This window comes from Gymnoscopelus braueri (assembly GCF_963280865.1).
Source record: "Gymnoscopelus braueri genome assembly, chromosome: 12".
NCBI classification, from domain to species: domain Eukaryota; kingdom Metazoa; phylum Chordata; class Actinopteri; order Myctophiformes; family Myctophidae; genus Gymnoscopelus; species Gymnoscopelus braueri.
The window spans coordinates 52,669,911-52,683,217 of record NC_137614.1 but is presented as its reverse complement, the minus strand read 5'-3'; the positions used below and the strand labels follow the sequence as shown (position 1 = coordinate 52,683,217).

General features: G+C 39.1%; 2 protein-coding genes across 2 annotated transcripts; one reads left to right on the top strand and one right to left on the bottom strand.

The window, feature by feature from the left end:
- Nucleotides 1-3,954: 3,954 nt before the first annotated feature.
- LOC308096664 (microtubule-associated protein RP/EB family member 1-like) lies at nt 3,955-7,078 on the bottom strand (the record flags this gene model as incomplete). Its single annotated transcript, XM_080444076.1, has 2 exons — nt 6,916-7,078; nt 3,955-4,148 (listed from the first exon to the last, which is right to left on the bottom strand). Exons 1-2 carry the CDS (start codon nt 7,046-7,048, stop codon nt 3,955-3,957), a joined length of 327 nt encoding a protein of 108 aa, XP_080300202.1. The 5' UTR covers nt 7,049-7,078.
- Nucleotides 7,079-9,339: 2,261 nt separating this feature from the next.
- LOC308096663 (uncharacterized protein) lies at nt 9,340-12,738 on the top strand (the record flags this gene model as incomplete). The annotated part of the gene is made up of 2 exons (XM_080444075.1): nt 9,340-9,665; nt 11,697-12,738. Exons 1-2 carry the CDS (start codon nt 9,412-9,414, stop codon nt 12,736-12,738), a joined length of 1,296 nt encoding a protein of 431 aa, XP_080300201.1. The 5' UTR covers nt 9,340-9,411.
- Between the last annotated feature and the right edge of the window lie 569 nt (nt 12,739-13,307).

Here is a 13,307-nt window from a genome sequence, read left to right as displayed (position 1 = left end):
AGCTCGTAGCACGGCACCGAGTGCCGTGCTACGAGCTTGTAGATCTGCTATTTTTTGTAAAAATCGTGGAAAATTGTTTTGTACTCAAATCTTTGCGTCTGGGGATTCTACAAATGTCTTCTGAATCCAAATTTGAGAAAAAAATGTTGCTATAATATCTCAAAATATATTTGGCCGTGGACCCCCATCTCAAATTATATTGTTTCAGGGACCCCTAGAAGTTGTAACGGAGTAAAATAATTTCGCTTTAAAAAGTATATATTCTAAGATTTGCACAACTTTTTCACGATTCTTTTCATCGATTATTCTACATGAGGTTAGAGGTTCTAAATGTGGGTTTGGATATATCTTCAGTGAATGGCCCAGCCCTAGTGTTTCAGCCCAGCCCAGCCCTAGTGTTTCAGCCCAGCCCAGCCCTAGTGTTTCAGCCCAGCCCAGCCCTAGTGTTTCAGCCCAGCCCAGCCCTAGTGTTTCAGCCCAGCCCAGCCCTAGTGTTTCAGCCCAGCCCAGCCCTAGTGCACATACTGTATATCAAGCTACATCAGGGGTTTTATTTACGAGTATCTGTTACTTTTCTATAATCTTTTTGAATACTAGATATTTATTTTATTCAGTACTAAACCATCCCTCAGTGGGGTTTATTTTCTGTGACTAGATAAACTAGGAATGAAAAGCTGCTCTTATGACATTGTTTACTCACTTAGTAAACGGAGGAATCCTGTCTAAATTATTGTAATTGTAATTATTAACTGTAACATTATACTGTAGATTTGCATAATACAATTGGTGCAAGCATGGTCACCAGAATGTCCTCTTTATACAACCTAAAGCCATCAAAGCTTTAAGTTTTTCTGCACAGAACAAGTTACTGTAACTGTCTCCATTTGAACAACAAGTTACTGTAACTGTATCCATTTGAACAACAAGTTACTGTAACTGTATCCATTTGAACAACAAGTTACTGTAACTGTATCCATTTGAACAACAAGTTACTGTAACTGTCTCCATTTAAACAACATGTTACTGTAACTGTATCCATTTAAACAACAAGTTACTGTAACTGTATCCATTTGAACAACAAGTTACTGTAACTGTATCCATTTGAACAACAAGTTACTGTAACTGTATCCATTTAAACAACAAGTTACTGTAACTGTATCCATTTGAACAACAAGTTACTGTAACTGTATCCATTTGAACAACAAGTTACTGTAACTGTATCCATTTGAACAACAAGTTACTGTAACTGTATCCATTTGAACAACAAGTTACTGTAACTGTATCCATTTGAACAACAAGTTACTGTAACTGTATCCATTTGAACAACAAGTTACTGTAACTGTCTCCATTTGAACAACAAGTTACTGTAACTGTATCCATTTGAACAACAAGTTACTGTAACTGTATCCATTTGAACAACAAGTTACTGTAACTGTATCCATTTGAACAACAAGTTACTGTAACTGTCTCCATTTGAACAACAAGTTACTGTAACTGTATCCATTTGAACAACAAGTTACTGTAACTGTATCCATTTAAACAACAAGTTACTGTAACTGTATCCATTTGAACAACAAGTTACTGTAACTGTATCCATTTGAACAACAAGTTACTGTAACTGTCTCCATTTGAACAACAAGTTACTGTAACTGTATCCATTTGAACAACAAGTTACTGTAACTGTATCCATTTGAACAACAAGTTACTGTAACTGTATCCATTTGAACAACAAGTTACTGTAACTGTATCCATTTGAACAACAAGTTACTGTAACTGTATCCATTTGAACAACAAGTTACTGTAACTGTATCCATTTGAACAACAAGTTACTGTAACTGTATCCATTTGAACAACAAGTTACTGTAACTGTATCCATTTGAACAACAAGTTACTGTAACTGTCTCCATTTGAACAACAAGTTACTGTAACTGTATCCATTTGAACAACAAGTTACTGTAACTGTATCCATTTGAAATGATTGAACAGATGTTGATGTGAAGCATCGTCGCTGTCAGGTGGTCAAACACCAAAAACTCAAAAACTGCAACTTTTCAGGAAATGGAGAAAAGAACCCGTGTTCGTCACAAGCTTTTGTTGATACTTTTCATTGGTTCAATATTTATAAAATGTATAATTAAAAAAAAAATCAAAAGTAGTGAAAGATACTTTTGAGCGTCACTCTTGTATGAAGAAGTAAGACATTTTTGAAATATGGAGATACAAGGTTGCTACCTGACAGCGACGTTATGTGTTTGACTCATCAAAATGGATACAAAGTGAAAGAAAGACGGTCATAATGCTGTATCCAGTGATTTGGTCTTTGTATCAAATACAGTCTTCATGACCCGTCACCACAGAATCAAGCACAACTCATTGATAAAGAATGTCATAGAATTGATGTCTAATTTTAATACCATTTACACATTTTAATTAGAAAGGTGTGATCAGTGACTAGAGGAGGAATGCTTTAACCACTTAAACCCTCAGGGCTCTATACTAGTGTCTTTTCAGTTTTTGCTCTACATTAAATGTCTTGGCTGAACGTTGCTGATCTACAAGCTCACAACGCGATGCTTGTAGATCTGCTATTTTCTGCAAGGGTTTTCCTCATAATTCAGATGCTGGGGTTTAAGTGATAAACCTCTATTGTAGTGGATTAAAAAGTACAATATTTTCCTCTGAGATGTAGTGGAGTAAAAGAGTAAAGTATTGGAAACATTTTAAAAACTCAGTAGTAGCTCAAAATGTTACTTAAAGAGGCACAATGTAACTTTTTTAATGAATAAAATGTAATTTCATAACTTATATAAGTGGGGTGGTTGTATTTGGTCTCCCTGCTCTTCTATTGAGACATTTAGATGGTGTCAAAGGTCATGTCTCACCTAGACACAGGATCTGACACCAATTTTGACCTGATGGTCAAGATTCAGTTTATCCCCTGAGCAAGCAGGCCGGCTCTATTAGCTCAATGGTGAAACAGGAAACCGGGTTCAAATCCGGGGTAGAAGAGGAAAGTTACATAGTGCAGCTTAAAGTACAGTACTTGAGTAAAATGAACTAATGTTACTTTGAACCACTGGACACTTCAACCTATGCAAACAACCAGCCTATAGTTCCCTCTGGAAATGTGAAAGTAAAGCAGATATCAGATCTATGGATTTACATTTATTTCTAACCGGAGTCCTATCGTTCTGTTTTGAGGAGGACTTGATAAATGTGACATAATAATAACACTTACTGTAGCAATGTGTTGTGTCTCAATGTGTTGTGTCAAGGGCTCGCTGACATTGCTAAATGACACATTTCATTTCAGTCAGTTTAGCTGGTGGAGGAGAGCAGAGCTCTGCACACACAACACATTATGATCCGATATGTCATGTTTATCTCGCATTAAAAAGGGATATGTCATAAAGGGATAAGTCATGTTTGTCACATTAAAAAAGGGATATGTCATGTTTATGTCTCATTAAAATGTGATATGTCATGTTTATGTCTCATTAAAATGTGATATGTCATGTTTATGTCTCATTAAAATGTGATATGTCATGTTTATGTCTCATTAAAAAGTGATATATCATGTTTATGACTCATTAAAATGTGATATGTCATGTTTATGTCTCATTAAAAAGTGATATATCATGTTTATGTCTCATTAAAATGTGATATGTCATGTTTATGTCTCATTAAAAAGTGATATATCATGTTTATGTCTCATTAAAATGATAGGAATTCAGGAACCCCTTAAAAGACAGAAATTCAAATAATGTGAAAAAGAGTACCCACTGTATGTAATGATTTGGCATTCTCATAAACAATGAATATGTTTGTGTATTTAATAAATAATATTTTGGGAATCTGTGTTTGAGGCCTTCAACATTCTGACGCTGTCGGGTGGATACCTTTGTATGTCCAAAAAACATTATATGGATATATGAATTCTCCTCAAGCTGCAGTTTATAGTGAATGTGGTTGGTTCAGAGGTAAAGCGGTTAGGTGGTGCACGGCACGCACATCCACAAATTGCAACGGTTTCTGGACAAGTTTCCAGTTCTGGAGGTATTCATGCTCCAGCTTGGAATGGAACTTCACTTTTTTCAGCGGAATACATCCAGGGAAGAGCATGTCCATGAACTGGCAATATGCTGCACCTGTCCTCAACACACACATATGTCTTTTAGTCATCAACATATCCCACATTTAAAAAGGATGACTGCATGATAAGGGGTTTCACCAACTAGTCCACGACTACAACCACTAGCCCTGTGAATCTCAACCGTTGGAATGTCAAGAACCCCCATTTTGATATGCATTGATAAAAATGTCTCTGGGATCCTAGCAAAATGACTTAAAATAATTACAAACACAATCTCTTGATGACAACTGCTTATTTTGTTAATATTGTGTTTACTATAACCTCAATGTGCCAGTGGCAGTGTGCGGGTCTATCTTTTATTGTTGATGTCGTCTGCTGTTTGTTTCCTACGCACCGGCTTCTAAACTTCATCTTGGTTCTTTTTCACTAGTGTTTACTGTTTACTATCATTACTAGAACCTAAATGACCATTTCTGTTCATAAACAGAGTTGCCACAGTAGAATGCATCAGCTTCCTGCTTTACGAAACTATTGCCTTTGTTGCGTTAAAACTTCCTCTCTCTGAGTCTTTATTACATTAACAGCTAAAAGAGCTCTAGTGGACAAATCGACAAATATATCATGAAAAACTAGTAGAAATGTGTCTGAAAGCCCACAACCGTTGAACACACTGCCAAGGCTGACTTGTGTTGCTGCATGTTATTGGTTACTTAAACATCAGTGCATCCTTTACCTGAACACAGCTGTTACACAGACTTGTGTTGCTGCATGTTATTGGTTACTTAGACATCAGTGCATCCATAGACATATAAAGGTAGACGCCTCATTCGGCTCTGAAGCGTCTGTATCTCGGGCGCGCTTCCTGCTTCTGCAGGGCTGCCGTGTGCGTCACACACGCGGAAGTTCGGTAGGCCAATCAGAGGCAGGTGGGGGCGGGTCATTTTGTAACCCAGCTTTTAACCCTTTAAGAGGCAGCAGCTGTGCGCAGCATCTAGTTAGTTGGAACTTGGCAAACTCCACACTCTATTTGTGAAATTCAAATAAGACATGGTCGCTTCGTGTGGAAAATGATTAGCCCGTATACAAGCGTCACGTGAACCATGGCTAGAAAATGATATGCTTCTGGTATTATTTTATCTTTATTGCCATTATGATATTCTGCTCTGTGACTTTGGAATGATATTCTTTTGGCTGTCTTGGAGTATTTGTGTTATATGTTATACTTTCAGTGCCATTAAAATATGGAACACAGACTTTTCATTTATAGTTGCTGTTTTTGGAAGAGAAAATTCTCAAATGAACAATTATTTCAGTCTTTCAAAGTTGATAGCTCTGTTCTGACCTGAATAGCTAACATGAAGGATGTTAGATAAAGGCAATTCTGCAATGTGGCCAGCATATTTCATGTAGTCTGTCAGTGAATGGAGACAAAAATATTTTGTGACTATTACTGTTACTTGAAAGTATTTTGGTATGAAAATATGCAATTTAGATGTAACCAAATATAGGCCTACGCCTACTGGATCCATAACTCCATGTCTCGCATTTGTGACAAACTTCACCGCTTGAAAATAGGTTGAAAATTCAGGGAGTTGTGATGATTTTAATTGTGGAGAGACCGTCTGCTTCAATGGACGTAAATGCATTAGAACAGTGGTTTTCAACCTTTTTCATATCAAGGTGACAAGGTCCATTATTTATTCAGCATTTGAGTCACGGACCACCGTTTGATAAGCTTTAGCCTCTCACACCCAAAACTTAGAATGTTATCATTCGATTAGATGTTGTCAAAATAACAATTATTTACGTTCTCTAATTGTGTACTTGTTTAGTAAGTAATGTAGATGTTTAACAATTTGACTCTTCTTGACAGTGTGAAATGTTATACTCAAGATTTAAAGATCTATATAAGGGTCCATTTGGTTATCAACTCTCCATCATTTAGCTGGGTACCACCTGGAACCCCCTCAAGGACCACTGGTGGTTCCCGGACCACTGGTTGAGAACCATTGCATGACAAGTCCCGGAAAAGACGCACTGTGATTGGCCAGTAGTCAACGCGCTGTGAGCGCTGTGATTGGCCAGTAGTCACTTTGAGTGGCAGGTGCAGCCGTGCAGGGCGGAAGAGCCGTGTGTATTGCGATACAAGTCGCCCCAATGAACTGCAGAGGCCAATGAGGTATCTAGGTTTCTAATATCTATGAGTGCATCCTCTACCTGAACACAGCTGTTACACAGACTTGTGTTGCTGCATGTTATTGGTTACTTAGACATCAGTGCATCCTCTCTACCTGAACACAGCTGTTACACAGACTTGTGTTGCTGCATGTTATTGGTTACTTAGACATCAGTGCATCCTCTACCTGAACACAGCTGTTACACAGACTTGTGTTGCTGCATGTTATTGGTTACTTATAGACATCAGTGCATCCTCTACCTGAACACAGCTGTTACACAGACTTGTGTTGGTGCATGTTATTGGTTACTTAGACATCAGTGCATCCTCTACCTGAACACATCAGTGCGTCCTCTACCTGAACACAGCTGTTACACAGACTTGTGTTGCTGCATGTTATTGGTTACTTAGACATCAGTGCGTCCTCTACCTGAACACAGCTGTTACACAGACTTGTGTTGCTGCATGTTATTGGTTACTTAGACATCAGTGCGTCCTCTACCTGAACACAGCTGTTACACAGACTTGTGTTGCTGCATGTTATTGGTTACTTAGACATCAGTGCGTCCTCTACCTGAACACAGCTGTTACACAGACTTGTGTTGCTGCATGTTATTGGTTACTTAGACATCAGTGCGTCCTCTACCTGAACACAGCTGCTCTATCTTGGAGTAGTGCAGACTGGTCAGCTGTAGAGACTTGTTGATCCATGCCAGCATGTCATGACGGCTCAGGTTGTCACTGGTAACCGAGGTGGAGTGGACGTTGACCGCTGCCATCAGGAGCTCGAGGAGGAGGAGGAGGAGGATGAGGAAGAGGAAGAGGAAGAGGAGGAGGAGGAGGAAAAACCTGCAAGCTGCAACAACAACAGCATGATGATGAAATTATATCGGTTCTGCTTTATTTCAGGAAACCACACAGTGGGCGGTGACTCTGTTGTCATGGCAGCAGCAAAACAATCTTCTTCTGTCTTTAACCCATTCAGATCGGGAACACATCCGTGTAAGCACTTTATCCATATTTTATACTTTGGCTATTCAAAAATAGCAGATATACAAGCTCATTTTTACATTTTTTTACTCAAATCTTTGCTTCTGGGGGTCCCTGGAAGAAAACATTTTGAGATGGGGGTCCGCGACCAAATACATATCATTTTGGGGGTCCTTGACATGAAAAAGGTTTAAGCACCACTGATATTATAGCAACATAAGAAAACGGTTAGGATTTAGAAGACATTTGTAGAATCCCCGAGAAGCAAATATTTGAGTTAAAAATGTTTGCTTTAAAACATATATACATGTAGGCTATATATATAAATATATATTCAAAGATTTGCACACATTTTCACAATTTTTCAAAGATAGCAGATCTACAAGGCATGGATAATCATGCCTAGGTCAGTGTATGAAACAATCCACCTGAGGTGTGAAAAGCAGGTGCGGGTCAGGGGTCACCGCCTTGATGTGCGTGTGGAGGTGCATGGTCAGGTCAAAGTTCACCCCAAGGTTCCTGAGGTTGGAGCAGACATTATGTTTGAGGAACAGAAGGGAGAGATTTATACATTTACTCTTATGTTTTTTAAAACATACACGAGTTTGTGACACAGCACAAAAATACTGTACAAAACAGAGATCAATCTATTATTATTATTATTAATAATAATGATCTACTATCTTGTGTCATTTAACTGATCCTGCTACTAGTACTGCACATGCTGTACACAGCAAAATCCTTCATCTTAATTCAAACTATAGTGCGCAAATGTAACCAAATGGACCCGGGTAAATTCGTACACTCTTTGGAAAGAGCAAATAGCAGATCTACAAGCTCACAACGCGTCGCTAACACGAGTCACGACGCGTTGTGAGCTTGTAGATCTGCAATTTTTTGGCAAAGAGATTTGGTGAAGAAAAAAACGTCCAAGTACAGAGACAACTCAGGTCCAGTTTACTAAGACAAGAGGGTTTAAGTGTTAAGAAGGAAAGTGCAAAGTAGTTAATGGGATCTTAGGGTGAGATTAGTGAGATCCCCCCCCCTCTACTCTTCATACTGTTACTGTCACTAAACAGCATTCATGTGTTTACCAACATACTGTCCTAAATATACCTGATAATAAAGAAGTGTGTATGATTGATAGATAGATAGATAGATAGATACTATAGATAGATAGATAAGATACTGTAGGCAGACAGATAGATACTGCAGGCAGGCAGGCAGGCAGGCAGGCAGGCAGACAGACAGACAGACAGACAGACAGACAGACAGATACTGTAGGTAGGCAGGCAGACAGACAGACAGACAGATAGATAGATACGTAGATAGATAGATAGATAGATAGATACGTAGATAGATACGTAGATAGATAGATAGATAGATAGATAGATAGATAGATAGATAGATAGATAGATAGATACGTAGATAGATACGAAGATAGATATGTAGATAGATAGATAGATAGATAGATACGTAGATAGATACGTAGATAGATAGATAGATAGATAGATAGATAGATAGATAGATAGATAGATACGTAGATAGATACGTAGATAGATATGTAGATAGATAGATAGATAGATAGATACGTAGATAGATACGTAGATAGATAGATAGATAGATAGATAGATAGATACGTAGATAGATATGTAGATAGATAGATAGATAGATACGTAGATAGATATGTAGATAGATATGTAGATAGATACGTAGATAGATAGATAGATAGATAGATAGATACGTAGATAGATACATAGATAGATACATAGATAGATAGATAGATAGATAGAGATAGATACGTAGATAGATAGATAGATAGATAGATAGAGATAGATACGTAGATAGATAGATAGATTCATAGATAGATAGATAGATGTACTGTTATAAGAAACCACGCTTCATATAATGTGTTCCTCTTGTCTTCCATTGCAATACCATAAACGTCCACGTGGGGCGCTAACGTCTTGGACCGTGAACCTTTTTCAGGCTCTACACACCCTCTTGTTTAGAGTTGTTGATCGTAAACAATCCACAGCCAGCTTCCCTCAAATCAAACTCAAAGGTTAATATCGTTCCTCCCTGTTCTGAGAACATCATGGTTCCACAGTTCAATACGAGTTAACAGGATCTTTAGAGACAAACAGTGATCATGTCTGAGGATCGTGATGGTAGAGAGATGGACGGTGTTTTTACAAGGTTTGAGTCGTTAGAACTACAAGTGGACAATGAACTACAAGTGGACAATGAACTACAAGTGGACAACAATAACGTGTTCCAGAGGTTTGAGTCGTTTGACTTCGAGGGCAGCAGCATGTTTCAGGATGGACTGGTGTCTCTACAGAACCACAGGTCCAACATTCATGATGATAAAATGTTGCAGATGAAGATATTCTTCTATAACAGGTACAGTATTGGCCCTGAAACATAACATTTACAACCAGTACATCTACATAAACGTTCAGATTTCAAATATAAAGTGCTGACCCCACGGCATGGATGTTACAAGTTAAAACGTCTGGGTCTAAATACCCGTATCTTCCGTATTATTCAATAACAAACATTTTAATCCGATCGGTGGCCATTTTCTCAGAATTTTCTCCATAATGCTTTCAACTACGCGCCCCTATCGGTTGGGTGGTGTATTGCACTCTGATACATTATACAACATAAAAAACAAACAAAAAAATGGCTGCCGATCGGATTAAAAAGCTTTTTATTGAACAATACGGAAGATACGGGTACTTAGAACTAGGCGCTTTAACTTGTAACATCCATGGCCGTGGGGTCAGTACTTTATATTTGAAACTTGAACGTTTATGTAGATGTACGGGTTGTAAATGTAACATTTTCAAAAACCAGGAACAAGTAACGCCATGACGCTTGTGACAGACGAGCGTCATGTACACCATGGCTAGTACAGTATGTGTACTCACCAAAACAAAGACGGTTATAAAGTGTTGAAAGCCTACTCTCCTTGGTGGGAACGCTATGAGCCCCCCACCTTCTGTGGAAAATACACCTTTTGGCCAGAAAAGAAAATATTCCACCCAACGTGGACATTTTGTTGCTCCACTGCGCCCCCTACAGGTCTGGTCAATAGAGAAGTTCCATTGACCAGATCTGTAGGGGGCGCAGGGGAGTAACTAAAACAATGTTTTCTTTTCTGGGTAAAAAGTGTATTTTAGAGTGAGGTGGGGGGCCTCTGTTAATCTAACTATTACATTCCCATTTGTCATCTATTCTAGTCCATTGGCTCAACATTCTTACATTTCTAGGACCCACAGTTTGATATGCATTATTAGTTTTTTATTTTTTATCTTTGGGGGTCCCCAGATGATTAGCTTAATGTACAACATTGTTTTCTCACTCAACGGTAAACAAACCAACATACTGTAGGCTATAAGTGTATACCTGCATGTTTCTAATGTTACAATGTAATGGACTTTTAAGACCTTTTTAATACCAAATTGGCCAAATTGTCAAATATTACATAATAAAGAGGCAAACATTGTGCTCTGTGAGCTTGTACATCTGTTATTTTCACAGTATTTATATATGGAACCGAGTCAAACTAAATGTAATGGCTACAATTCTAAGTGCTTGTCAGAGGGGGTTCCCAGTTCAAATTTGATTATTTTTGGGGGTTCACGGCCTGAAAAGTGTGGGAACCCTTGCATTAGAGATTAGACCACTGGACCCCGATATTCTTTTTTTTTTGGGACTCCAATCTACCCGTTCATCCTCTGTGCTAATTTAATTTAGAGGTTGCTCATTTCTCAGAGTTACCTGTAAGGGTCCATTTGGTTCCATTTATTTGGTAACTGTCAGAGTTACTGACTCATAGACTCAATTCCTTTGATTGACTGAATTCATTATTATGAATCGTTAATTATTCATCATTTAGCTCATTAAGCAACTTTATCCAATTAATTTGTTTTAATGGTCTTAATCACAGTGAGTTAATCACAATTTCACTTTCAAACATGTTTGGGGTCATTTTAACGTCTAATCAGGCTTCTGTGTTTCAACCAAGACAGTTTTTCAAGTTCAAGTCGCTTGATTCAGTATTTAGATATTTGATATTCATTTTAGCAGACACGCCCATTTCCTATACAAACTCCATTTTAACCATGATAATAATAAAGCACGGCCCCCTCATGCATTAGAAGGACAATATCATATGTCACCAGAACCAAGGACTGGTGTTTTTATTGAGTCTTAACATGATTATAATGGAGTTTGAAGTGTAGGAGGTGTAGTTTCAGACTATGTAGCATTCAGAGATTGTGGAATAGTTGTCTGCCTGGCTAAGCCATGGGACACTGAACTGGAACAGGAAACGGGTATGCCCACCTTCTGGAAACCTGGGACTACAGTTAGACCAGAGAGTATTGTCTAATACTAATGGTTTACCATCATTCTGTTTTCACCCAGGTTCATAGAACCCATAGACCTGACTGGGTACAGACGCTGGTGCTCAGGGTCCTCTGCAACCACCCAGCATTCATTAGAGTCCTCTGCAACCACCCAGCATTCATTAGAGTCCTCTGCAACCACCCAGCATTCATTAGAGTCCTCTGCTGTGGACCACACTGGTGGAGCACTGGGGACAACAGGGAGCCACCTGTCGGCTTCACAACCACACTGTGCCCAGAGACAACCACACTGTGCCCAGAGACACATGGAACAGTGCCCTACAGCCAGCACTGTCACCCAGCATCCATTAGAGTCCTCTACAACCACCCAGCATTCATTAGAGTCCTCTACAGCCACCCAGCATTCATTAGAGTCCTCTACAACCACCCAGCATTCATTAGAGTCCTCTACAGCCACCCAGCATTCATTAGAGTCCTCTACAACCACCCAGCATTCATTAGAGTCCTCTACAACCACCCAGCATTCATTAGAGTCCTCTACAACCACCCAGCATTCATTAGAGTCCTCTACAACCACCCAGCATTCATTAGAGTCCTCTACAGCCACCCAGCATTCATTAGAGTCCTCTACAACCACCCAGCATTCATTAGAGTCCTCTACAACCACCCAGCATTCATTAGAGTCCTCTACAGCCACCCAGCATTCATTAGAGTCCTCTGCAACCACCCAGCATTCATTAGAGTCCTCTGCAACCACCCAGCATTCATTAGAGTCCTCTGCAACCACCCAGCATTCATTAGAGTCCTCTACAGCCACCCAGCATTCATTAAAGTCCTCTATAACCACCCAGCATTCATTAGAGTCCTCTGCAACCACCCAGCATTCATTAGAGTCCTCTACAACCACCCAGCACTCATTAGAGACCCCTATAGCCACCCAGCATTCATTAGAGACACCTGTCCTGTCCTTTGCAGAGGTGATGCGTCTGGTTCAGGCGGGACAGGACGTCCCTGGGGTCTCCCACATGGACATAGAACCCAGCAACCTGAACCCAACACCTGCTCAACTGACCAGGAGACTGAAACCATGGGAAATGTAGTCTTTCTGAAACCATGGGAAATGTAGTCTTTCTGAAACCATGTGAAACGTAGTCTTTCTCCACAATGACAGTCAGTTTATGAATACAATGGCTCCATACTGTACAGTATTGTACATACGTGTATATGTTCTAACGATTCTCTATTATTCTCTTAAATAAACAATGTGATAATTGTGAGCATAACATACAGGTGACGGCACAGCGTCCAGTGTATCACATTGTGACTAGGGTTGGGATGCTAACGATTCCTTAAACGTTCCCTTAACTATTCCTACATTTAAAGATAGGGTAAGTGATTTTCTTTGGTTAAAATAAGTATTAAATAGCTCTATATTCTGATATATTGGTTTGTTCAGTAACAGGAGTCTCCATGTCTCTCCAGCTCTTTATTAAACAGAAAATGCATTTTCAGGTCAGGAGACCAATTTTATCCAATCAGGATAGAGAACTCAGACAGCAGGATACAAATTAAACAAGGGAAATCGGAAGTGATGACTCAAAGAAATTAGCAAAGACAAAATTGGAATCAAAATTAAGCTGATAAATGGTTACTCTCTCCTGATTGGCTG